This window comes from Vespa mandarinia, chromosome 23, assembly GCF_050613455.1.
Source record: "Vespa mandarinia isolate Hongniang chromosome 23, ASM5061345v1, whole genome shotgun sequence".
NCBI lineage: Eukaryota > Metazoa > Arthropoda > Insecta > Hymenoptera > Vespidae > Vespa > Vespa mandarinia.
Window position 1 is genome coordinate 693,890 of NC_140832.1, and position 27,503 is coordinate 721,392.

The following is a 27,503-nucleotide window of genomic DNA, read 5'->3' on the forward strand; positions in this document are numbered from 1 at the left end:
TCGTTTTATTGTTAAAATAGTATAAAATTAAAAATTATTTTAAATGCGAATATTAAATCTTTCAGAAATAGACTTTTTCAGAAGCAGAAAATAACGAGTTAGACTCAACGTAAGTTCATGAGGATTTAGAAAAATATTTGAATCATACATTTTTACGTTTTTTAGGTAAAATCGATATAATTGCCTTTCAGCACGCGTGCCTATCGTGTTGAAACAAACCGTTTTTTTGACTTTAGCTTTTACAATAGGTACCTATTTTTTCTCTCTCTCTCTCTCTGTTTCTCTATTTTACTCTTTTTCTCTCTCTAAAAAGCAGCAAAGATTTCAAATATGACTGTAAAAAGATAAAGTAAATTACTGTAACAAAAGTTTCTTTAAAGAGAGAGAGAGAGAGAGAGAGAGAGGCTAGAAGGTGGCAGCAGGTAAAGTACGTTGTACACGTCCGCTTAGATGCGTTTAACTGCACGCGACAGAATGCATAATATTACGGATATAAGAGTTCGATAAGACGACGACATCATTGTGGTTAGCAAAGTATTGCTCGTACGGTCTTTCAAGTTGAACTCACCTAAGGATTATCCTTTAACGAAGCCTTAGATCTGAGTTATACTTTCGACACATGAGTACCTAAAGCTCGTGTTAACTTTCTTGCGAAACCCAATGGATCGACATTGCATGTTTCTTTTTTACTTCGATCGATCGATAGATCGATAGATCGATCGATCGATCGATCGATCGATCGACCCTCCTATTACTTTTCCGACCCTTCGAAAATGGGAAATCATATATTTATAGACCTTTGAGATTAGCTACAGATGCGTATTATATATACACACCTTGAGTCCGACGACGGAGAAATGATTTTTATGGGATCACGAAGGAATCGAAAATTCTTATCGTCTATCCTATCATTTACACGTCATGCGTTAAATATTTTCTCTTTTCTTGTTGATACGATAGTATATATATATATGTGTGTGTGTGTGTGTGTGTGTGTGTGTGTATGCGCGCGCGCGCGCGTGTGTATGTGTACAAAAAAGTTTGAAGTCAAAATACATGCCTGTGATGAGGGTGATTCCAAGTATTGATCGGAAGGAAAAAAATGGTCTTAACGAGGATACTTATTATCGTCAATAATTACAAAACTTAACAATTACTCTATATTGAATTTTCAAATCGGATAATATTGGGAAAATGTTCATCAACGAGTTTTTGTTTTCTCTTTTTTTTTCTTTTTTTTTTTCTTTTTTTTTTCTTTTTTTTCCTTTATTTTTTTTTTTTTTTTTTTTTTTATTAAGTCATTTCAAATTTGAAAATGGTCAGCGAACGTTTTCGATTTAAGCTCCGTTACGTTATAAGATAAAACGAGGATTAAACCGATCTATTAATTCAATCGATTAATCTACCGACGATTATGGAAGTTTATTTCGTTCGTTCGATCAACGCGGATCAAACTGTCTGGTCTTTATCCTTTGTCCGACGAATCCTGCGTGGCCTATGAGGAGGGTAGATAAAATCGGCATTACGTTAGGGACATGCACGTGCAAACCTATTAACAAACGTACGTTTGCGAGCTGCGTATGCGAGTACACGCATGGGTTTGTGATTTATGTACCTAGATCGATTCCGCGACCCCATATTTTGTCTACCCATTACTCACATTAGATCTTTGGATATTATAGATATATATTTAACAATGAATTCTGACTTTTTGGATAATAAAAAAATTTTTTCGTTTCCACGAGTATATACAATTTTTAGTTAGTTTTTGTGAAAGATTTTTTCTTCTTTTTTTGTTTTTCTTTTCTTTTTTTTATTTTTTTGTTTGTTTGTTTCGTTTTCTCCTCTCCAAAAAAGAGTGTTGTAAACTTGACCATAGATTTTAATTATCCAAGAAGACTTCTCTCCTCTTCACGTAAAATACCATGAAAAGGACTCTGTAGGGCTTTGCAATACATGGTCAAGTCATAAATCTCCAATTTGCGTCCGTTGCGAAACGACGAGGAAGCTTAATTGGTATAGTCCTGCTACCCTTACACGCTTGCAAAACTTTCCAAGCGGTTTCCGCTTGAGTTAGAAAAACGATGTTTTCGAGTCAGCGAACACTTTGTAGAGAGAGAGAGAGAGAAAGAGAGAGAGAGAGAGAGAGAGAGAGAGAGAGAGAGAGAGAGAGAGAGAAGTTACTTTCTCCAAACTATTATCCATGATCGAAACGGTGATTAAAACAAAAGATGATTGAAAATTAAATCGTTTTACTAAGGTAAAAAGGGAAAGGGAAAAACGGAACGATTACTTACGTTAAATCCTATTTTTTTTTCTTTTTTTTTTTTTTTTTTATAACCAAAGTTTCTTTTACTGGCACAATCCAAAAAAAAAAGAGAAGGTGAAGAAAAAAGTTTCTCTAAAAAATTTCACACCCACGTAGAAATAGAAAACGAAATGTTACGAAGTTGCTTGAAATTTTTTGCAGAAACAAAAATATATAAAAAAGAAAAAAAGAACGTGCGAGAGAGAGAGAGAGAGAGAGAGAGAGAGAGAGAGAGAGAGAGGCCGGAAACATTTTGTAAACGATATTAAAGCGTTGGTGGATTCTATTTTGAAAAAGCTCCGCGCAAAGTATTCGGCTCTCATTCGCGAACTATATCATTTTGTTTACTCCTTTCTCTCTTTACCTTGAAGTATCTTTTTATTAGACGTTTATTAGAAATAAGATGATTAGATTGTTATACGAAATCTAAATCAATTTTAATGACGATTTCTACGTAGTCAGATTAGAAAACTCGATATTCTCATAATAAATTCACGATTGTGTTTTTTGGAATAACTCGTTAATAGGAATGTTTCTTTTATCAATAATAATCAATCCCCACCCAAGGCCATTCATGTATATTTTGACGAGACTTTCTTGTAGCTTAAATTTACTACGTAGAATTTTCTTCCAGAATCCCTGCTTAGTCACGCGTTCTTTCGCTCTTCGATTGAGATTCTCGATCGAAAGATTAATCATATATGTAATTCTGTACACACACACACACACACACACACACACACACACACACACACACACACACACACATATATATATATATATATGTGTGCGTTTATAAATTTGTAATTGAATTCAGCTTATGACATAGGAGATATCAATTAACATGAAATTACAAATATAATTTCTCCGACGTTTCAACACTGTTGCGTATCATTTATCATTACGTGTCAATTATATGATTTTGTTTATAATTTATCATTATTAATGATCTACATAAATTGTCAGTTTTTTTTTTTTTTTTTTATTTTATTATAAAATATAAGTTACATAAATTCGTAAAAGTAACAGGATATAATTAAACGTGAAATAAGGGTATTTCTTTTTTGTAATATTCATGACGTTTCAATTTAACGTTAAACTTATTTAACAGTTTCTCCAATTACTAATTATTTAATTTTATCAGTTATTATACCGGTATTATAACAGTTAATCATATTGAAGCTAATCATATAACAGTTAACCATTTAGTTTCCTGTGAAGTCTAAAAGCAGAGTAAATACGGAACAGTGTCGAGTCGTCGTCAGCAATTATATTCGCAATTTGAATCCTATCGTTAATAAGCTGTAAGCTAAATTCAACTATAAATACAAATAGATCAAAATTGATCGAGGTAAAGTCGATTAAATTTTACAGTTATCACTTCTGTTATAATAAAATCATATAGTTGAAAATAACTGGGGTGAAGAATTGTGAAGGCAAAGGAGACAAAAAAGAAAAAGATCTCGTGAAACGTAAGACTAGTGTGTAAGGTGTAATATGTGTATATACATATATTTATGTACATGTATATGCACGCATGGTACCGTTGCATTTCCGGTAGAAAGAGGAGACTTGTCCTGGACCTACGGTGTTGGTACGAAACGTAAGAAGGGCGTAAGAAAGAGAGGGGAGAAGAGTAAAGTGAAGGCGAAGGTCGAAGGTCGAAGGTATGGTGGTAGGTGAGAGGCAAAAGTAAAAGAGGGTAAGAACGAGCGAACGAGAGAAAGAGAGAGAGAGAGAGAGAGAGAGAGAGAGAGAGAGAGAGAGAGAGAGAGAGAGAGAGAGAGAGATAGATAGATAGATAGGTAGAGAAAGATAGAGAGAAGGCGCGCACGAATAAGGATGCGAGTGGTGGGGGGTGCGCGCGCATCCATCGAGCACGCCGCCGAAGCCGCATGGTCGGGCGACTTCAGTAACTCCGTAACCTTCGAACGTCGAGCCTATGCTTTTCTCCTTCGCGAAGGAATTCGTTGAGCGTGTACATTGTTTACGTTCGTTTATCCTTTTCTCCCTTACATTTAACATACATACACATATTATTTATTAACGCAACATTCGTTGAATTTAATATATATATATTCGTAGGAAGGTATTGAACGTGTATAATAGTGAATTATGAACAATCCCATATGATCCTCGTTTCCCGCGCTTTTTTGTGACTAAGATTTTTTTTTTTTTCTTCGAAGAGAAAAACAAAATAGAGGGAAACAAATAGCATCATGAAAACGACGAATAATTATCTTCTCGTTTTATATATTATATCGTTTTTAACTTCGTCGATAATATGCGAACCAAACGACGCTACTACAACGCGTATTCCTATATTAAAGTGTTGCCCACGCGATCAGGAACTGATCGTGTCCGTTGAGAATGGCGTTTCGAAGGTTACTAACGATTGCAGGAAAAGCACGACAGCATGGCAACCAAAGATCTACTCGCCGACTCGGCAAATGCAATATAACGAACCGTTAGACGGATGGAACGTTTTAGAGGGTAGAAGACCAGAATGTCGAGACGATTCCGTTTTGACCAGAATACCGTCGAGAACGGCCGTACCATTCATATTTCTTGAAGATGGCTATGCCATTGTCGATGGAAACGTTGAAGAACCGATCGCACCTAACGATTATTGTGCCGACGCCAATGCTATCTTTGTTTGCGTTAAAAAAACCCCGGAAGGGAATCATGCCGCAGCGACTATGAAGCCCAAGATTAGACGTTGCTGCGGAAAATCTGCCGTTTTCCACGAGGGCAGGTTGGTTTAAATATTATTTTCATTTATTTCTATTTTCATCTATTCCATCTAATATGTTTGATACTTATAAACGAATATAAATTATGTAGAGAAAGAAAAAAATATATTTATTGGTCCGACAAACAGTGCGTGAACATCATTTAAATATCTGTATATAAATATTAGATATATCTATATCTATATATATATAACTTAGTTTATATATATATATATATATATATATATATAAACTTTATTATATATATATATATATATATAAACTTTATTATATATATATATATATATATATATATATATATATATATATAAACTAAGTCTAAATATTCCTATTAACATTTATCACGCGGTATAGTTGTTTTATTTTTCCTCGGCATTCGTATTCTTTGCGTCGGTATTTCGAAAGGCAGTAAATAATTATTATTTTCTTTCCTGTGTCAAGCTACGTGAACACGTCGCAACACCTTGTCGACTACTCTGTTTACATTTCTTTTGTTTCGTTCTCTTTGAAACGTCTTTAAACGAAAACTTGGCAAAGAAAAGGAATGTAAATAATTTTTCGTTGTTATTTTTGTTGTTTTTCTTATTTATTCATATGATTATTATTAAGATATATATCGATAACTATTTCAGTAACATACGCAAGTATTATTACGTTTGCTTAGTAACGGAATTGGTTACATTCGAATTCCATCGAAATGATTTCGTTAAAGAGAAAACGATTGTAATGCATGAAAATTACAGTACACTTTTTTGCTAATTTTGTGCAAGAAATTTCGAACGTTTCGTAGTTATTCATAGAAAAGAACTATTAATGAGATATAATTAATTTCGAAATTTATAGATAATGTTAGAAAAAAATTTCGCATGAAATTTCTATCCTTCGATGAATTAAAAAAAAAAAGAAAAAAAATATATATATATATATAATTAATCTAGAGATTTTTATTATTACTGGTGTAATTAATGATGTCGAGGAATCGCAATTTTCTAATGGATTTTAATAATTTAACAGGGAATCGTGCGATTTTGTAAACGAGTCGGAAGACACGACACCGTTATTGGGAGACTCATCGACAATGGTGGACATAGTGTCAGGATTTCCGGCTTGTCCTCGGGGGGACAAATACACGATCTTAGCCGACGTAAAAGATGCCGTATTGCAGTCGGACGGTAGCATGAAAGTAGACGGTGTTATTTTACCAAGCGGCCAGTTTTGCGTCGAGAGGATCAAGGAACTCAACCAGGCGGTCAAGGTCTTTGCTTGCTCTGAACACGCACCGCAAAGGTGAGAGTGCTCAGCCTCTGCGTTTTTATCGTTTTTTTTTTTTCTTATTTTATTTTATTTTTATCCTCTTAGTCTTAACTTTATCCTTTCATTTTACTTTTTATCTTATTTCTTCTCTCTTATCTTTTTTTTTTCGTCTCTTCCTCCCTTTCTCGTCGACTTCCGCGAAAGGTTCGACGTTACTTCGTAAAGAGAGAGAGAGAGAGAGAGAGAGAGATTCAAGTAAACATTAGCACTTTAAAGATTTCAAGAAATTTTCTTAGTAGATCGAGCGGAATATTATTCCAAGAAGAAACACTATGTTCATCTCTCCTAGCTAGCTAGCTAGCTAGCTAAGGCAATATCTTCTTTCACGGATATTAATATCGAAAATTATATATCCGATCATCGTCGATGATGCGTGAAACATCTTCGACACCAAACGAACGAACGAACGAACGAACGAACGAACGAACGAAACGAAGAGTGAAACGTAACATGTTAAACCCGTAACTGTTTTACAGAGCTTTGCGAGATATGTTTTTTCTTTTTTTTTTACTCGTTGTTTATTCAGACAACGCGTCATACAAAAATATACCAAATATCGTTCATTTAAAATACTGTCAGCATAATTGCGAAGTATCGTTCGATTATTTATTTATTAAATTTTATCGATCTCGTAGAATTTAAACTTTCGATACTTTCTTTCCTTTTTTTATTATTTTTTTGTTTTTTTCTTTTTTCAAAGAATTTTTAAATTGTACGGATCGACGATTACGTAGATCAAATCGATCGAATCGTTCTCTAAGTATGACAATAATATCAAAATTTTAGGTAATATCTCTCTCTCTCTCTTTTTCTCTTTGGAGATGTTATCAATAATCAGAATATTCCCAGTAACTATCGTATTATTGTTCGGAACGTGCGAGCGTTCGACTTTTTCTTCAAAAGAATAGAGGAATGACGTAACTAACTAGAAAGGATGTGGAGATAATCTTACATGTAAAGTGTTAAAATTCGCAGTCGACGTGAGTGGTTTCTCCTCGTCGTCTTCAATGAGAATAAATATATATATATATATATATATATATATATATATATATATACATACGTTTCAACTTAGAGAGAGAGAGAGAGAGAAAGAAAAGGAAAGAGAGTCGAGGGAATTACGCAAAAAATTGATTAAAGTTGGCGAGTTTTTCAAACTTGTTCGTAGGACTCAATTAAGTCCACATACACAGATAGACACGTTTATACATAGAAAGGTGATAAATGAAAGTAACTTGAGAAAATTATAGATTTGAGAGAATGTAGTCGTTGCGTCTATTACCATCGAAGAGTCTAGAAAGAGAGAGTCAGAGAGAGAGAGAGAGAAAGAGAGAGAAGAGGAAAGGAGAGGAAGAAAGATAGAGTGGCAATACCCCGTTGATATGTACGCGAAGAGCCTTCGATTATCGATCGATTTCCGTTTCCCCTTTGAACGAGAGAAGTCTCTTTGAAAAAGCGTGCATACGTTATACCCTTATTTGCGATCGCGAAACGCAGATGCTGCACTCTGTACTTCGCTATATTATATTGTGCTGTACTGTGCTATGCTGTACTTCATATCATTCTGAAGTAACGCGAACCTTCAATCCACATAAATATTATCTCCGTGGTGAAAACTTGGTCCAGACTCTTTATTATAATTCATCTTCCTAACGTTTCAAATACCTATTTCACTTTTTTCGTGAAAATAAAGAGAAATCGAAAGGCTCTCTTTTCTTTCCTCTGTGTGCTCGTTTGTGACGAAATTATCGGAATCTTTTCAAAACGCTTTCTCCTCCCTCCCTCTCTCTCTCTCTCTCTCTCTCTCTCTATCTCTCTCTCCTTTTTCTCAGCCTCTTTCGTGACTTTCACTTTGTGTTGTGTATATATATATATACTCTCTTACTATAACTCAAATACTTATTATCTTCTTGAGAAAATAATGATCAAAGTCTACTCGTACATTATTTAACATTTATTATATTTGATATTATTATAATTTTGTTAAAAGAATTTATTTTTATAGAAATTATGCCCGGGATGTTATACTCGTACAATAGGTAATGCGAATATATAACAAATTCCATAATGATCATATATAATAGACGATATTTATAGTAGACGAGAATATGAAAGGATTCGTGTTTTGAGATATTTGAAAAAAGAAAAAAAAAAATTGTTAGAATTCATCTTATGACTACTACATTTCCGGATGATTCATTCAGACAAATAACGGTTCTCCAGGAAGAAGTTGCCAAGGACTATTACATTTCTCAAGGATTATTACTAAAGGATATCCTAAAATAACATACATACATACATACATACACACACATACATACAAAGATATATATATATATATAACAATTTAGAAACGATAATCTGTTCAAGAGTTTACACGAAGAATTTGTCGCGATAAAGTGTTTGAAATACCATTGGTAAATACTTTTACGGATAATTCGAGGTCAGAAAGATGCGTTGAGATAGAGTTGTTCCTTTTTTCTTTTTATCTCTCTTTCTCTCTGTCCCTCTCTCTCTATATATATATATCTTCCTTTCTCTCTCTTTCTCTCTGTCTCGAGAAAGATGACGATGCGGTGGAGTAGAGGAGGCAGGGAGGGAGGAAAGGGCGAAGGGCGAAATTTAATCAGGCATGCGGTGGACGAAACGCGATGAAGTATTACGGTGCATTATTCGTACGTCTCGATGGAACGAGAACGCGCGAGCGTGCAAAAGAGATAGATGGATAAAGAGCGAGTGCATCTCTCTCTCTTTCTCTCTCTCTCTCTCTCTCTCTCTGTGTGGGAGAAAGAGAGAGAGAGAAAGCGATCCCTCGGCATAAAAGATCGATGGAATAACTCGCTGGCATGCCATACTGGCACGCGGCCAATCGATCGGTCGCTGATACCGAGAGATAAAGTTACCTCGAGTTTAATTAAACTACGAGCCCGTTAGAAAGCTGAACGTAGAAGAAAGGAGTTGGAATAATCTGTCTTCGGTTAGATCGATTCAAGAATGAATTTCTTTAAGCAAATGGATATGTGCGATACGTGCCCTGATCGGATCTATTATTTTCAAGGATTTAATTTAATTTATTAGAACACGTCGGAAATTGATCCGATTAAGAAAAAAAAAAAAAAAAAAAAAAAGAAAAGAAAAGAAAAGAAAAGAAAGAAAAAAATAGAATGACGAAAAACGATGAAAATTTCTGTAAGTTAAATATTAACGACGATTTACTTGTCGTCCGAAATTATAAGGGTTGTTAATTGCGAAAGAATAATCGAAAGAAATATATCCATGTAATTTTTTTGACAGCGACACGTGCAAGTAACAAACGTCAAGTTCACTTTTCTATCACCCATCATCCCCTTCCCCATTCTTTAGGGCTTTATCATAAATTAATTTCTTTTGATCTCTTTTTTGTTTTTCTTTTTTTTTTTTTCTTTTTTTTTTTTTTTTAATACGTTAGGTTGATCACAAAAAAAGGAACCTTATAAAATGATCTCACAATTTGTTAATGAAATAATACGTTCTAAAAATGTATTTGACGTCAGATTTGATTAAATGAACGAAGAGATAATTGGTGGATATCTCTATACAGTTTGTTTCTTTTTTTCCAGACCACACGTGCAAGCAACAGACATCAGATTCACGCTCTATCCAGTGGGCTTTATCATCAGCGCTGTGTTCTTGGCAGCCACCTTGGCTGCTGGTTGGCTGTTACCAGCATCTCATCACGTTTTGCACTGGCGATGCCAGACCCATCATGTCGCTTGCTTGATGCTCGGCGATCTTCTCATGGCTATCATTCAGCTAGCAGGAGATTCCCTTCGTGGTGGAAGTTGCAAGGCTCTTGGTGAGTCATCGTCTTTTATTGCCTTTTTTTCTTCTTTCCTTTCCCCCTTTTTTTTGCTACATCTTTTTTTTGTCTCTCTCTCTCTCTCTCACTCTCTGTCTTTCTCTTTCTCTCTAACTTATTTCTCCTATCGCTACTCTAGGATACTTTACTCCCTTCCCCATAACGTTATGGCGTGCGCCGTGTTCCTTAGACCGTGTCACCCCTCCGAACAATCTTGGAAAGCGATAAGCATCAAAGGGTTCGTAGAAGTTGGAGGAAAGCCTTCTCAACCTAACAGGATGTGTTTGTCGCGAATAAGAGGAACAACTTATCTTTAAGTGATAAGGAAATTGCATTGGGAAGAAAAGATTTTTATCGCTTTAGTTTGAAATATTTCCTACTTCAACACCTGCACTTCGTTCTGACTTTCTCTACCTCCCGCTATCTCTCTCACTCACTCACTCACTCACTCCCTCTTTCTCTCTCTCTCTCTCTCTCTCTCTCTCTCTCTCTCTCTCTCTCTCTCTCCCTCTCTCTCCCTTTCTCTGTTTCTTTCCCTCCTTATATTTTTTCATGACGCATTTATTTTATGATCTATACCATTACCTTTGCACCAAGATGATAAGATCGTTTAAAAGAGTATATCGTATTCACCTCTTATCTTATCGATAACTAATGTATACATGTACGTATGTACGTATACTTGTCAATGGATGATTCTTTTCACTTTTTTTTTGTTTTTTTTTTGTTTTGTTTTTTTTCTTTACAATCTTACTTCACTTTTATCTAAATATTTTCTAACATGAGTATATATATATTGGGAAAGGGTGAAACTGAGAAAAGAAAAGAAACGAAACGGAAAACGTAACATAAGGATTTCGAAGGATCTTACAACATGTTCTAAAACTATAAACTGTAGTTTCGATAGTAGAGTGGGTCCCCCCCTTTTTTTTTTTTTGTTTACAATCTCACTTCGCTTTTAGATAACATTGATTAAAGGTTACAAAAAAAAGGACATAAAAATTTTGAAGGATCTTACAAAATGCACTGTAGTTATTTAACAACATACACATGCAATGTAATCACACTGGATGATCCTTTTTACAATCGTCTTTCATTCATTCATTCATTCATTCATTTATTCGCTTTTAGATGAATGATATTTAATATGTATAGCATGTAAAAGACGTGATAATCTTTTCGAAGGAGATCCTACAATATGTTTAGCATTTGTATTGAATTTTTTTCTTTCTTTCTTTCTTCCTTCTTTTTTTTTTTTTTTTTTGAAGCTGATCTCGATTATACGGTCAATGACAAACGGCGGAACTAAATACACAGATGGAATTGGGAATCCCGGCGCCTATATGCGGCCACCGAGCGAGACCAGCTTTATTTGCCGCCCTCGTCCTCGTACCTACGCTACCACGACTCTTTACTCTAACCCCCACCGATCCCCTACTACTACTACTACTCACTCCTCACTCCCTCTTCGTTGTCTATCTCATCCGCGATCCCCAAAACTCTCCGGGGGTAATTATTCGGATAATCGTAGTAATCCCTCGTAAAGCTTTCTCTTTCTCTCTCTCTCTCTCTCCCTCTCTCTCTCTCTCTCTCTATCTTTCTCTCCCTTTCTCTCTCTCTCTCTCTCTCTCTCTCTCTCTCTCTCTCTTTCTCTCTCTTTCGGTCCCGCTTTCCGATCGCGAAAATCGATTAGCGCGTGTATACCTCGCGAAACTCTGGTTTCGTAATGGTCCGCAGGGGCTCTCATTCACGTTTCTACGATTTATTTAACTCGAATCATCCCCCTATTGTATGTTAAATCCATGGCTACGTATCTCTATCTCACTTTATCTCTCGCTCACTCTCTCTTTCTTTTTTCTTTTTTTTTTTTCCTCTTATCGACCATGAGAGATTAACGAAACAATTTTTTAGGATAAAGTAAAATAAATGGTTTGTAGGAATTTAGAAAAGACAGAGAGAGAGGGAGAGAGAGAGAGAGAGAGAAAGAAAGAGAGATGTTTATTCTTGATTTATGGATACCTAATTTTATTTAGATAATAATTAAATCTTTATTAAAATACAACTGATTTGAAATATTCGATATAATAATAGAGAAATGAGATTAAACTTGTTAGTTTCGAGATATAATAAATTAAGGTTAAAATAATATAAAGATTAATTTTACGACATTTAAGAATTATTATATTAAATCATATTTTAATTAGTTGGATACGTAAAAGAAGATTTTTACAGAAGATTAATGAACGTTAACGTTAAAGAAGAATAAAAAAAAAAAATGATTGAAACAAAACTTAAAATCGGTGATGATTTGCTCCAATCATTTTTGATCATTTCGATGATAATTTTGTTCTCTCCTACGTTGAAATTAGTTTCATTTTTGTCGATCGAGAATGATTCGAACGTTAGAAGATCATCTGGCATAACGATCGAAAGTTGATTACGAGGTGATGTAATTTTTGTAATTTGTCGAAGATCGTTCGATTGATTGAATGGATACATGCGATGAAAGCGGGTTTATAACTTCCTGTGAGGTAATAAAGCAGGGCTACATTGAAGACGACTGGATCCCCTCCCCCCACGTTCCCTTGTTGCCCCAGTCGAGAGGTCGTGGACCTCCACGAAAAACCGAAGAAAGGAGAAAGTGGAACGCGCCTTCGAGTGACCCACAATCTTTCTCTCCCTCTCCTTCTCTTCCTTCTCCTTCTCCTCCTCCTCCTCCTCCTCTTCCTCCTCCTCTTCCTCTTCCTTCTTCTTGACTACTTCTTCTCCCTCTTTTTCCACTTTACTCGATCGCCTTATCTTCTCTTCTCGAAGTCGCTCCCTCCTTTTTATGAACTTGTACAAATGAAACGTTGTAAATAAATCGACGAGAATTCTTAAAGAAAATATTTATTTGAAAAATTTGTTATGAAAAAAGAAGTTTATAGTTTTGTAGTTCTTTGTTCGAGGGATGAAACGTGTATGTCTTTTCAAAAAGGCATCGAGAGTGTACAAATGAAAATAAATTGATAGGGATTGGAAGGAAATATTTATTGGAAAAAAAATATATAATGAACAAATTTGTAGATTTCTTTTTTATTTTTTATTTTTTTTTATTTTTTTTTTCCCCGTAGAAAAATGCGGAATGGAAAATTCATTAAATTTTTCATTTCGTTTTGTTGAGTAAAAAAATTTGTTTCCTTTTTTTTTTTCTCTTTTTTTTTAAGGTATCGAGAATGCCACTCGTAAATAAATTGATAGGATAGGAAGGAAATATATTTGTAAAAATACACGAGTACGTAGGATTTAGAAAAATTCATCAGTATTTTTATTAAATTAATTTCTTATCCTATAAAAAAGGATCTCTTTGCAGGGTCATTGAAGTATGATTTTTCTTTGTAAATTTTTCTTTCTTTCTTCTTTTTCTTCTTTTTTTTCTATTACTTTTTTCCTTCTTCTGTGTTTTTTTTTCTTCTTTGGAAAAATGCAGTTTTCAACGACAAGTATCACGCGATGCCTGGCATTATATATCCTATTACGACGAAACGTAGCATATCTAGATGTATCAGCGTGTAATTTTCTTTTAAGTAATACACGCATGCAATATGGAGTCACGTATCGCGACGAAATAAAAAGAGAAAGGATAAAAAGAAGAAGAAGAAGAAGAAGGGTAACGTATCCCTGATCGTGATAACGGTAATCAGATTCCATTGATTGTTAGTCAATGTTCAGTCTACTAGTCGAATCTTTAACGAATCACTCAAATTCTTTTTGAGTTTCAAAGGCATTAGTCCCCCCCACCCCCCACCCCCAGTTTCTCTTGTATTCTTTTTTCTATTTTCCTTTTCTCTCCTTCCCTTTTTTTCGCCCTTTTTTTCCGTCCCTTTTTTCTTCGTCCTTTTTTTTCTCTCATCTTTCTTTCCGATCGACCTTCGAGTGACGCAAAAGCGCTGAATAACGCGCGCAAAATGTACGCTTGCCAGCAATGTATGCTATTCGAAACGTTTTTCCGAACTCATACTCTTCTTTCATGAAAGAAGAATGCGAACAAGAGGATGCTTTGTGAGCTCTTCTTCTTCTATGTTCCTTGTAAAAAGAAGGTATTGTGCGATATCCTCGACGATCTTACGACAGATACTCTGGATCATTGATTTTTCAAGGATTTTTGCGTATCCATATCAAATTAGGACTTTTAAATAGTAAAATTCTAACTACGAAGGAGAAAATAATATTCAACGATGTGAATATTCAATCTCATAGCGATTTTCATTTTGAAAAATAAATTAGAACAAAAATTGTTAGACATAACAGATTGAAAATTCGTATCATGTCGCAATCATCTTCAAGCCATGAATTGCAAGTTGAAAAATATAAAATTCGAAACAAAAAAACAAAAAAACAAAAAAAAAAGAATGAAACGTAGATCCAACGAATTGAAAAATTCATGATCGTAATTGTCGTAATAGTCGTGCTCGTAAACTTTTATACATTTTGAAGTTCAAAGTTCATATCTCGTGCAAGATATCAAATTTTTTAATGTAACTTTAACCGCTTGACATTTATATACATATATATATATATATATATAGAAATATATATTCTCTAATATATCGAGTTACATTTTTCTCTATATATATATATAAGAAATATATATTTTCTCTCTATATATATATAGAGAAAAATGTAACTCGATTATGTAGTTTACAAACGACAATATCCATTATTCACATTTACCTATTGATAAATACGTTCGATTGTTAGAACTTTAAATGAGCATTTGATTTGATTCGATTTAATTAGATTAAATATATTATTTTCTCTCTCCTTCTAGATCAATAATTATCGTGCATTAGGTATGTTTCTTAATTCTCGACAGAATGGAGAACTTTGTCTTATTACGGATCGATCGCAGTCGTCGGAAGTTTCGATAATAAAGAATTTCGATAAGAAGGAACGCCAAAGTTCTCTTAACTGGCCTCAGTCATTAACAACGAAGCCCTTTATAACTAATAATATCTCTGAGTTTAACACACATACACACACACACACACACACACGTATAAGAATGTTGAATGGAATCGACTTATTGCGATTTTTTACTACAGAATTCGATAAAGCACGAATGCTAATTAGACGCAATGTTAATGACTTCATCGTCCGATCAGAACTGACGTAGTTTGGCTTAACGTTTGTAAATCGCTAAAGGGTAATATTTTTAAATATGAAAAGGTTCCAATAAAAAAAGGAAATAAAAAACAGAACGAAATAAATAAAAAATAAAATTAAACAAAATAAAAGGAGAGAGACGGAATGAACGAGAGAGAGAGAAAGAGAGAGAGAGATAGAGAAAACATACGTGCATGTGCAAGCGTGATGCATTCGATGCTGGTAACAGTTATCTCGTCTGGCCACTTTTTTCTCAAATGAATTCGTTTGAAAGTCGATCGTCGAATACCATTGGTATCATGCTCGACGTAAATCAAGATACACCATTGGTCTCCCATGTACCAGCTAGCTAGTGAAATTAATCTGATATACCGGGGCCAGTAGGTAATATTTTTGAAGAAACAAAAAAAATATGTTTGAAAAAGAGAGAGTTTCTTTTTTTTTTTTTTTCTTTTTTTTTTTGTTTTGATTTTTTATCTCAACGCAACAGTTTTGATCTCGTTGAAATATCATCGATATCGAACAACAATGTTCATTTATTAATCGATTTTCTGCTATTAATTATTTGTATTATCTCTTGTTTGGTATTTCAAATATATCATTTCTCTCTCTCTCTCTCTCTCTCTCTCTCTCTCTCTCTCTCTCTCTTTCTCTCTCTCTTTCTCTCTCTCTCTCTCTCTCTCTCTCTCTCTTTCTCTCTCTTTCTCTTTCTCTCTCTCTTTCTATAATTTCGTTCATTGACTTCTGTCAAAATCAGCTGACCGAGTTACGTTCGCTTTATTAAACAATTTTCACGTTTCCCCTTTAATCTTCTATGATCGAATTTTTATTTGTGCTTATAAACAAAGAAGATAATTATTCAATATTAAATTATAATATTATTATCAGCTGTTATAATAGTTCTATACCAATGTAATTATATTATACTATTATATAATTCTTTTATGTCAGACAAATAATAATTTTCTATGATATACGAATTAACGATTAAATTTGCATTGATAATACAAAAAGGGAAATATAGAAATACAAACGTATCGATTAGTTGAAAGCAATATAATATTGCAGAGAACGATACTATGTAATTTTCTTTTCATTTGTTATTTTTAAAAATTACACTCTCTCTCTCTCTCTCTCTCTCTCTCTCTCTCTCTATCTCTATTTCTCTCTCTCTTTCTCTCTTGCGATTACTTCAATCTATTATTCCTTTCCGAAGTCATCGATCATTAATAATGATAATTGAGAAGATAAATCCATCGTAGATCTGTTCGACTATGAAATTAATATCCCATCTGCATAGCAATTCGCGTTATTAGTCGTAGGCTATAATAATCGAAACCATTCAAAGTGGTACTTAGCACAATGTACATCTCAAAGATAGAAAGAAAGAAAGAAAGAAAAAAAGAAAGAAAAAAAAAAGAAAGAAAAAAAGAAAGAAAGAAGAGAGAGAGACGGAGAAGAGAGTTAGATATTTTCTTATGTTCGAATCTTGCTATTTAAATAGCAAGAGAGAGGACGACGGGGGGTGAAGAGAGCGTGATCTATCGTAAAAATTCAACAAGCGTACGCTTTCTCTCTGGTTATAACATACGCTTACACTTATGCTGACTTGCAGGCATACTTGCTCTTTGCTTTTCAATTCTACCACTAGAAGAAGGATAAGTTGCAACTATAAGATGTGAGAGGCTATGGTGCACGGTGCCAACACAGTGCACGATTGCACAGGGACGAGAGAAAGGGACGTCTACAGCGTCGAGAAATCGCAACTCGTTGATATTATTCAACCAGAGAGAGAGAGAGAGAGAGAGAGATAGAGAGATAGAGAGATAGAGAGAGATAGAGAGAGAAAGAGAGAGATAGTAAAAGTGACAGAGAGCAAGAGTGACAAAGAGAAAAAGAGATAGAGAAAGAGTTAGATGGTAAGAAATGTGTCTTCGTTTTAAAGTTAAAGAAAAAAAGGGCTTATCGGTCTTAGCCGATGCTTTTTTTTTTTTTCTTACCGTCGACGATGGGACAGAGGGAGTATGAAGGGATTACAAAGATGAAAAAGGAAAGCTTTCGAATATCGAAAACATATGGAATATGTGTTTTGCATAATCAATAGGGATCTGATTCTGCGTTTCTTTTCTTTTCTTCTTGTAAAAATTCTCGAATTGTTTTATCGGCGACGAGACTCCGTCAGACGTATGAACGAATCAGAAGTAACAAGGGGAAAGTTTTTTTTTTTTCTTTTCTTTTTTTTTTTTTTTTTTTTTTCAAATATAGGATCATGTCTGGCAAAAAGAAAAAAAGAAGGAATAATTCATCGATAGAAGTTAGCTATATATTTTGTATTTTAATATTCAATAACTTCATGTAATAACTTCGAAGTCGCGTATACGCGGCTCGTATTTATTTTTATTTTTTGTCGTTATAAAATTATCACAAGAAAAAAATTAATCGTTCGAATTAATTATAGATACGAAATATATACTATAATTATATTAATACAAGTTTATATATTATAAAATGGACCTGACGTATAATCATTTCGAATTGTGGATAAAAGACAAAATTGGATTATAGATGATTCAAGTTTGATCGGATGTCTCATATTCGAGAAGACAATTTTCTGGTTTTCTTCTTTTTCGTTTAATTTTTCTTTTCTTTCTAATTCATAAGATACACACACACACACACACACACACACATATATATATATATATATTTCGATGTGATTTTTCCATTTGGATGAACAAATTCAGAGCGTGGAAAATAGCCGACATTGTCTGGCACAGGTAATCGAACGAGAACAGCGATACGTACTGCAAACGTTGCCGGCTCTGAACGACAATTGGAGAAATAATTGATCAATTTAACGTTACGTGACTGGAACATGTTTCGTCGTAGAGAAACAGAGAGAGAGAGAGAGAGGGATAGAGAGAGAGAGGGAGAGAGAGGGAGAGAGAGAGAAGACAAGTGAAGGTCCCATGGCGCCAGGGCCACCCTTCCTTTTGCCACTCTCATACCCTATCTCCTCCTTCATCATCTTCTTCTCCTTCTCCTCCTCCCCCTCTTCTTTCCCCCTTCTACTATTCCTCCTCTACCTTCTCCTTCAACGTTTCTATCTGAGTCGACCGAAATGATCCTTGTCGACAGGCTGACAACGATTCAGCTCTCTCGTAAACATGATCGATGCTAGTCTCTCTCCCCCTTGTTCATTAAAAATGCTCTCTCCTTCTCTCTCTCTCTCTCTCTCTCTCTCTCTCTCTCTCTCTCTCTCTTTCTCTCTTTCTCTCTTTCTATTTTTCGTCAAGCTTTCGTCGTTTTTATCCGTCGAGACACGGGCGATAAAATAAAACGTACAGTGAGTTCGTAAATTAGAAAACGATTGGTACCGGGGAGTAATATAAATCGTTGCTGTTTTCTGGATGAAAGAAAAAATGAAAGGAGAGAACCAAGAGACTTTTTCTTTCATAGGAATAATTTTTCTCTCTTTCTCGTATCTCAGTCCGGTGGTTATGGTGATAGTGATGGTGGTGATGGGTCGTCATGGTAGTAGTAGTAGTGGTGGTGGTGGTGGTGGTGGTGATGGTGGTGGTGGTAGCGAGCAGGTGCGCTCTTGTAAAAAAAAAAAAAAAGCAAGGGATTTTAGAATAATAGCCCACTCGTGGATAATCAATGGACACACAGGAAGCCGATTCTCGAGCTTTGTTCGTTTTACAAACGTCGAGTAAAAACATCGTAACATTGTAGTATTAGTACACTCTTTTACGTAGATATAGATAGATAGATAGATATAGGTATATGTAACATAGGTATGTGTGTATACATATGTATGTATCTACATACCAATGTATATACCTTTTCCCAAAAACTCAATGTTTTTCCTCGTTGAAGAGTGGCTAACGTAATTCTATTAGAACTTGCGATATATATATATACACCTGTTACTGGTGGGGTTGAATAAAACATTGTTAACTTTTGTAGATTAAATCCAACGCGTGTCTTGCATTCAGAATCTGGTGTTCTCTTCTTGCCTTTTCGGGGTACCGTTCGCTTTTTGGTGCCTAGACATCGTCTAGAGAATTTCAAAATATCGTATCAAGTTGTGGTTATATTTCAAAGAGTAAAAGAAAACGAATAAGAAAAAAAAAGAAGAAGAAAAGGTAGAAAAATATAGTAAGTTTAGCTTCGAAAGTTTACATTTATTTCGATGAGAAAAATACAAGAATACGCTTATCCAACGTATTCAACGACAACGGTTAACGATCCGAAAATATTGCTTGAAAGCTTAGAGAAGAAGAATAAGAATGAGAAAAAGAAAAAGATGGCTTTCCATCGTTCGTAGAAAAATAAAAATAAATAAACGAGTGAAGAAGGCTCTCGTGATTTTGTGTAGAAAAAAGTACAGGGCAATCAGTTTTCTTCTCTAATTCTTCTTCTTCTTCTTCTTCTTCGTCTTCCTTTCTCTACTTTCTTCTCATCGCCTTGGAAAAATCCCATGTAATGCGGGTAAAAAGAAAAAGCTAGAGAGGGAAAGAGAGAGAGAGAGAGAGAGAGAAAAAAGGAAAGATAGTATTAGAAGAAGACCAAAGAATACGGTATATCCTTGTCTTTCTCATCGCTGCCATACCCATGAGTTGGCCCTAAGGGAAAGAATTATTTTTCTCTCTCTCTTTCTTTCTGTTTTTTTTCCCTCTCTCTCTCTCTCTCTCTCTCTCTCTCTCTTTGCTCTATTGCTTTCTTAACCTCGTTAGGAAATGAAAAGAAAGCCTCTTACCAATGGAAGGAAAAATCCTTAAGAGCGATGGACCGACGACGATCAACTAACTGCAATCTTTGATCCTATACGGTAATACCCATACAATAATATCCCTTACACATATACATTCTGTTATATTTTATAGGAGATGTAACGTAGATTATACGAATGGATTCGATGATATGAAGGGAAATGCCGTTTCGCTTTCCCTTTTGTCTCGTTCTTATCAAAGAGAGAGAAGTCATTTGTAATACTATAAACTCGTCGGAGTTAGACTACCAGTTTGTTGGTGCTCGTTTCTAGTCTTTTTCATATACATTTACATATATATATATATATACATATATATATATATATAAATTTTGAGGGAGGATGACAAAGTGTCGCGAATCCAAGTGGAAAAGTGGAACGTTTTCCCTCTCTCTCTCTCTCGTTCTTTTAGTTTCCCAAGCTTTGAAACTATAAATGCATACGTTGTAAGTGGATAAGAAAAGGATGTATATAGAAAGAGAGATAGAGAGAGAGAGAGAGAGAGAGAGAGAGAGAGAGCGAGAGAAGGAGGGAGTGAAACAGAAAGAAAGAGAGGGAGAGGGATAGACCGCAGTGCCGTACGAATGGCATCGTCGCTTTTGGCCGTTTGGAATGCGTCCATTTTCCAGGACGAATCCCGGCATTCCGATTCCCACGGGCAACGAGAGAGACCGTCGAAGAGAACAAGAGAGAAAGAAAGAGAGAGAGAGAGAGAAAGAGATAGAGAGAGGAAAGGGAAGCAAGTTTCCAAGCGATGCTAAAGCAACGAAACCGAAGGAGCGTTCTGGCGCCGTTGCCGTCCAGACGTGGACCAGACAATTGAGAACATCCATTTTATCTCCGTCCCACCCTCTCCTTCCCTCCTACCCCTTACTCTCGGCACACTGTTTGCGCGTATTTCGCGTTACCCTCTTTTATCTCCTTTTCTAGTTTTCGTCCTTTTGTTTTTCACGAATTCGTCCACGAGTTCGATGATCGCGGTTGGACGACGTCACTAAAATTGAAGGGTCTCGTTCGATCAAACGTCGAGAACTTTTTTTCCTTTCCTTTCTCTCTCTCTCTCTCTCTTTTAAAATTTTTTTTTATCCTCTTTCTTTCCTCCCTACCTCCCACTCTACTATCTCCCTTTCTCCCTTCTTTTTTTTTTTTTTTTGTTTCAAAAATTATTCCATTCCATTTATTTTTTTTTTTTTTTTACTTTATTTTCCTTTTCTTTTTGTCAGATCGCATTTACCTGCGGGTTTATACAGAAATAGAATGTATGGATAGAGAGAGAGAGAGAGAGAGAGAGAGAGAGAGAAAGAGAGAAAAAGAGAGAAGTAGAGAAAGACAGACAGAGAGAAAGAGATAAAGATAGAGATATCATCATCGTTGACGCGCGTTCATTTTCCTCCGTATCATAGAGCTATCATTCTACGGACATGATTGACCCAATACAACCGATACCGAGAAATTTGTTTTTTCCTTTCTTCTTTTCTTTCTTTCTGCCTCTCTTTATATATGTACGTCTCCGTTTAATAACACGGACGTTTGCTTTTCATTTGCACTCTATCGATCATACACGTGGTCGTCAGATCTATCTCATTCTAATTTCATACAAGAATAAAAAGGAAATCTAGATCTCTGCGAGATACATACATACATACATACATACATACATACATACATACATACATACATACATACATACATACATACATACATACATACATACATACATACATACATACATACATACATACATACATACATACATACATACATACATACATACATACATACATACATACATACATACATACATACATACATACATACATACATACATACATACATACATATATACATACGTATGTATATATGTACACACGTATGTATATATGTATGTATGTATTTGTATTACTTAGGGTTCACGATCAATTTGACGATATTTTTCACTACGCTAAACATAATGAAAAACGCCTCTATGAAATTGCTGTTTTTCTTTTCTTTTTTCTTTTTTTCTATCTTTTTCCCTTTTTGTCTTTCTCTCTTCGTTTTTTTTCAGCCCCTCCCCCTTTCTATCGTTTTTTCCTTCTGGCAAACGTTTTCAAGGTTCGTGCCGAGCTAATAGGAAAAGATCGCGTCTCGTTGGGGTTGCTACTACTGCTCTAACATTTCTCTGAGTTTCTTCCCCTTTCCCTATTGCACGGCGCAGTTTTCGAGCTCGATTTATCATCGTGACGCACGACGGCGGAGGCAGAGGGCGGAACGGCAATGTTGGTGGTGATGGTGGTGGTGGTGGTGGTGGTGGTGGTGGTGGTGCCTGCAATGCACTCTTGTCTGCTTTCTATACCAAAAACGTGGTAGAGCCAAAGGATAGAAGAGAAGCTTACTAAATTCACCCCCTCGTCCCCCCCCGCCCCTCTTCACGATTCCACACCGCCCTCTTTTTGGTAACAGCCGAAATGTTCTCTCCGTAAAAGTTTTCATCCTGTGAAATTAAGGCGGATCCTCCCTTGAAACTTCCCCATCTCTCTCTTTCTCACACATACGCATATGTTCTCTTTCTTTCTTTCTTTCTCATATAAGCGATTAAGTTTCATCTCGACGCTCGATAAATCCGTCTCGGCTCGTCGAGTAAAAGAAGAATCCTCGATGCTATTCTCAAAGACAAAAGCCAAGGGTTGACAAGGGGTGATATCGGAAAGTTATTTTATATCGTGAAATCTTTTGTTTCCTCGTATATGTATGCCGTCCATATTTATTGTAAGCCGTGAAAGAGAAGAGAGGGATGATGATTTTGCAGGAAACGGCCCGTAACAATTTTCGGAAAGGGAGTAGAACGTAATAAATCATGCTCGATGTGCCCTGACAACCAACTACATACTACTACTACTATTAATCGTACTACTACTACTACTACTACTATTACTACTACTACTACTGAAGGATATCGTTTCGTATATGCGAGCGTGTGAAAATACTGAAGATGAGAGGATACGCATACGTTTTTTAGGAGGGATCGACGCGGACTAATGAATCACAGAGGAAAATAAAGGATAAAGGGTGAGAGACGTGAGCGTGGTTGTTCTTTTCTTTTTTTTTCTCTCTTTTTTTTTTTTTGCTGCGAGGAAACCCCTTCAATTAGTCAACCGACGCACTTTATAAGAAATAGAAGAAGAAGAAGAAGTAGTAGTAGTAGTGGAAGAAAAAGAAGGAAAAAGGGGATTGCTCTTCACGGGACTGCGACAATGAAATTCGAATTTTGAGTGAAATATTTTTATTCCGCGTTGCATCCTCTTCGAGTACCACCAATCCACAACAGGCAACGGCGCAGAGTTGTCTCAGAGTATAGAGGGGTTGGTTGCCTGTCTGCCTGTTTGCCTGTTACTTGCTTGCTACTTGCTGCTCGTCCTTTCCTCCTGAGCAACCCCTCAAGGGCCACGACGAAAAAGAAAATAAGAGAAAGAAGGAGGCTTCTAAGGACCACCACCATCAACCAGTCAGCCAGCTCTCCTCACCCTCATCCGCTATCCCACCTTTGCAAATTTATTCACCGCGAAGGAAAGCTTCTCCTTGTGTAGTTGCCTCTGTTCGATCGTAGACCATTCTGATACTTTCTTCTCCCCTCGAACATAAGCCTATGATTATATATCTATCGTATGCGTTTGCACGCAAAGCTTGGATATTTTTGTCTGTTATTTTTTTCTTTTTTTCGTTTGTTTTTCTTTTTTCTATTCTAGATATTATCTTCAATGGGAATATCGAAAAGTATAGAGGATAGATCAAAAGTTCCTAGGCTTTTGTACTTTTACAATCTGGAAAAAATGAACGCAAAAAATACCTAGTATAAAGAATTCTCGAAAAGGAATTTCTTCATATTATATTATGATTTTGTAAAAATTCATGTAGAATCTTTTTTGATCTATCAAAATGACTGATGGACAATTCATTTTTCATTCAACATCATCTCTCTCTCTCTCTCTCTCTCTCTCTCTCTCTCTCTCTCTCTCTCTTTCTCTTTGTAAGAATTCTTTATTCGTATTACTATGTATTCCAATCAAGTAGATTCAATTGATAAAAACGAAAAAGGATTCTCTCACGATCGAACGATTAAAACTCAAAAGTTTCAAAGAGAAAAAGAATGAGAAAGAAAGAAAGAAAGAAAGAAAGAAAGAAAGAAAGAGAGGAGAGAGAGGAGAGAGAGAGAGTAAGGCTGCTTTTTAAAATTTCGACGTGTTCGACCGCCGTGAAATTATAAGATTTCTTCCATAAAAGCTTGTAGAGGGTTGGATTGTGGGTGGGGTTTGGAGTTCGGAGTAGAAGTAGATAGGTAAGAAAGAAATAGAAAAAGAGGAAAAGTTTCTTCGGGGTGGAGGGGGGAAAATCCGACTTCTCTCTTTTCTCCTTTGACTGGCATCTCTCTCTCTCTCTCCCTTCCTCTCTCTTTTTCACGCACGCTAAAAGAGAGAGTGAAAGAAGGGTGGCTCAGAGGAGTCAGAGGAGAGGGAGAAAGACGCGAGGACTCGACGGTGTAAAAAGGGCTGCTTTTATTCGACGCGTAGAAAAGTCATAGTCGAGAGAACCACCGAGCGATTTTTTGCAACCCCCTCCTCTTTTCTTTACCTCTTCCTTCGCCCCTCTACAAAGAAAAAAGAGAATTTTCTTGGCACTGTGTTCTCTTTGTCCGGACATTTTCTCTCTCTCTCTCTCTCTATTTATCCTTTTATTATTTTTTTCTCATCTTTTTTGTTTTTTTTTTTTTTTTTTTTCCCCCTAACAATTTTCTCCTTCCTCGTCGCCGATACGTAAACCCTACGTCGCTTCTATCATTTTTCCTATACTGGCTTTTTATTTACGGTGGGTGTTTCCTCTTTTCTCAGGCACGAAAAGCTTGTGGTCCATCAAACACCAAGAAACTTTGATCCCTCTGCATTGCTCCTGCTACTACTACTGCTTACTTCTTTGTCTAGGATTCTTGCGAGTAAATCGATGTATCTTTCTTTTCGTTTCTTTTTCTTCTTTTTCTTCTTCTTCTTCTTCTTTAGTTTTTGGTCTTCTTCTTTCTTCTACCTTCTCGAAGAGAAAGGTAAAGTTACTTAGAGAAATAAAAAGTATGATAAAGCACTTGAAGGCGTCGGGATTTTGAAATGCTACGATATATATATATATATATATATATATATATATATATATATATTACCAGTTGAAAATGCAAGAAAAGAAACTAAAGGTGTATATGTTATATATGTATATAGTACACAGTTAAAATAGAAATAGAAGTAAATACCTTTTCTACGATGTATATATATGTGTGCATATATATACATATATATATATATATATATATATATATATATATATATATATAGGGTCGATTTTCGTTTATCGATGGTCCGTCTGAGATCGCTAACGTAAGACGACATAAGGAAATGCATTTTCACGGGGATATTCAAAGATCTAGATATTACGATCGGACAGGTTGATTTCTTTCGTGTAACTTTATTTTTGAGATTTGAAATGTGTATTTTAATCGATGGTTACGTAGATATAAATTTGACGATACTCAATTTTATTAATCGTATCGATCGATTAAATAAAATATCGTCCTTTAGAATAATATTGAAATGAAACATTAAGTAATGGAGATCGGTGATTCATAAACAATATGCGCTATTGCATTTAATTGGAATTTACGGATTAATTGTTAAATAAATATAGATCTTTCGGAATATTGAAATGAAGTATTTTACAAAATATAAAAGAGTATAAGTATGTAGATCGGTGATTTATAAATAACGAACAATATTGAAATTGATTAAAATTAATGGAACGTGGAGCGATTATCGTTGAAATAAATATTATCTTTCAAAAATATAGAGATAGTATAAAAAAAAAAAAACAAAAAAAAGGTACAAAAGAAAAAATAAAAGAAATTGACAAAATTATAAAGACACACGGGGAGGATTTCTCTTAAAGATCGATAATGATCCAAAAATAAGTAGTAATCGTTTAGAGAGAATAAGTAATTTAAGAGCGATCCGACGGCAGGTAAGAGTATTAAAGTTGAAAGGTTGAAAATCAGGAGGGGTGGGGGAGGGGAGGGGGTGGTAGAGAAGTACTCGTATTTCCGGCCTGGCAAAAATCGTTTATAGACAAAGATCTATCCTTAGTTGAAGGAAATGGAAAGCCATAAAGCATATCGTGTTACGTTTAGGCGCCGGAATTTATGGACGTTACAATTTCCCGACCGGCGTTCACCTCATTATTTCCATTTTCCGTCATTTTACATTTGCAAAGTTCGTAGTAAATATATATATATATATATATATATATATATATACATATATATATATCTACACCTCTACGATGTACTAACGTATGTATGTAAGTACATACAAGTATGTAGATACAAATGTGTATAGCTACGTGCTTGGAATTTTCCATTCGTTCAAGTAACAAAGAGGAAAGAAATAGAAAGAGAAGAGTAATAGAGTACAGTAGAGTAAGAGTGGAGTGGTGAGAAGAGGAGAGGAGAAAAGAGGAGAAGAAAAGAGAAGACTCCTCCAGTCGTGAGATTGCTGAAGCTTGCCCATAGCCAGGTGTTGCTAAGCGAAAGAGAAAAAGAGACGGAGAAAAAGAAAGAGAGAGAGAGAGAGAGAGAGAGAGAGAGAGAGAGAGAGAGAGAGAGAGAGTGAGAGAGAGAGAGAGAGAGGGAGAGAGAGAGAGAGAGGGAGAGAGAGAGAGAACCCGTAGATACCTCTCGTAGATACCTAAAACGCCATATGGTCGTACCATGACCAGTGCCGTGCGTTAATAAACGAGGTTCCCCTTTCATTTCGTTCGTTTTCATGGCGAAATAGTTTGCAACTTTTTTACGCTACGAGATCTTTTTTTTTCTTTCTTTTTTTTTGCCTTTTTTTTTCCTTTTTTTTTTCATGAGAGAGTACTACTCCCGTACTGTTTTTCAAAGAAAGAAATAGAGAGAAACGTAGAGTAAACTTTGATTTTATCACGACCATACAGTTTTAATGATTTTCATCATCTTATTATGTTTCCAATATATATTCACCTTTACTGTTCATGATAGATCATCTTGTACTTGTATTTAAGAGTTACATTATGAGAGAAAACTAAATGATTCTTAGATTCTTGAAGTCAAAGTTTAAATGTAATTATTTCATCGAAATTTTCTCATCCCCTATTCTATGTATATATTGTATAATATATCTTCCCGTTAATTTCTATCCTTGTTTAATGATCATTTAATATAAGCTATCACGTATGCGAACGATTAATGTTGTTGATTCGTAAATGGAAACGAGATTAACATTAATTTAAATGTCGATTGATTAATAACAGATAACAAATCTCTCAAGCTTCTCGATA

At 35.3% G+C, this 27,503-nt stretch overlaps 1 protein-coding gene across 1 annotated transcript in view; it reads left to right on the top strand.

Annotated features, from left to right (window-relative positions):
- The first annotated feature begins 4,214 nt into the window (after window positions 1–4,214).
- Window positions 4,215–27,503, top strand: part of mthl1 (adhesion G-protein coupled receptor methuselah-like 1) — a 98,116-nt gene continuing 74,827 nt past the window's right edge. The window contains exons 1-3 of the mRNA XM_035872508.2: window positions 4,215–5,063; window positions 6,076–6,348; window positions 9,975–10,210. Coding sequence (XP_035728401.1) covers window positions 4,528–5,063; window positions 6,076–6,348; window positions 9,975–10,210 — 1,045 coding nt within the window. The 5' untranslated portion in view covers window positions 4,215–4,527. The remainder of the gene's footprint in view (window positions 5,064–6,075; window positions 6,349–9,974; window positions 10,211–27,503) is intronic.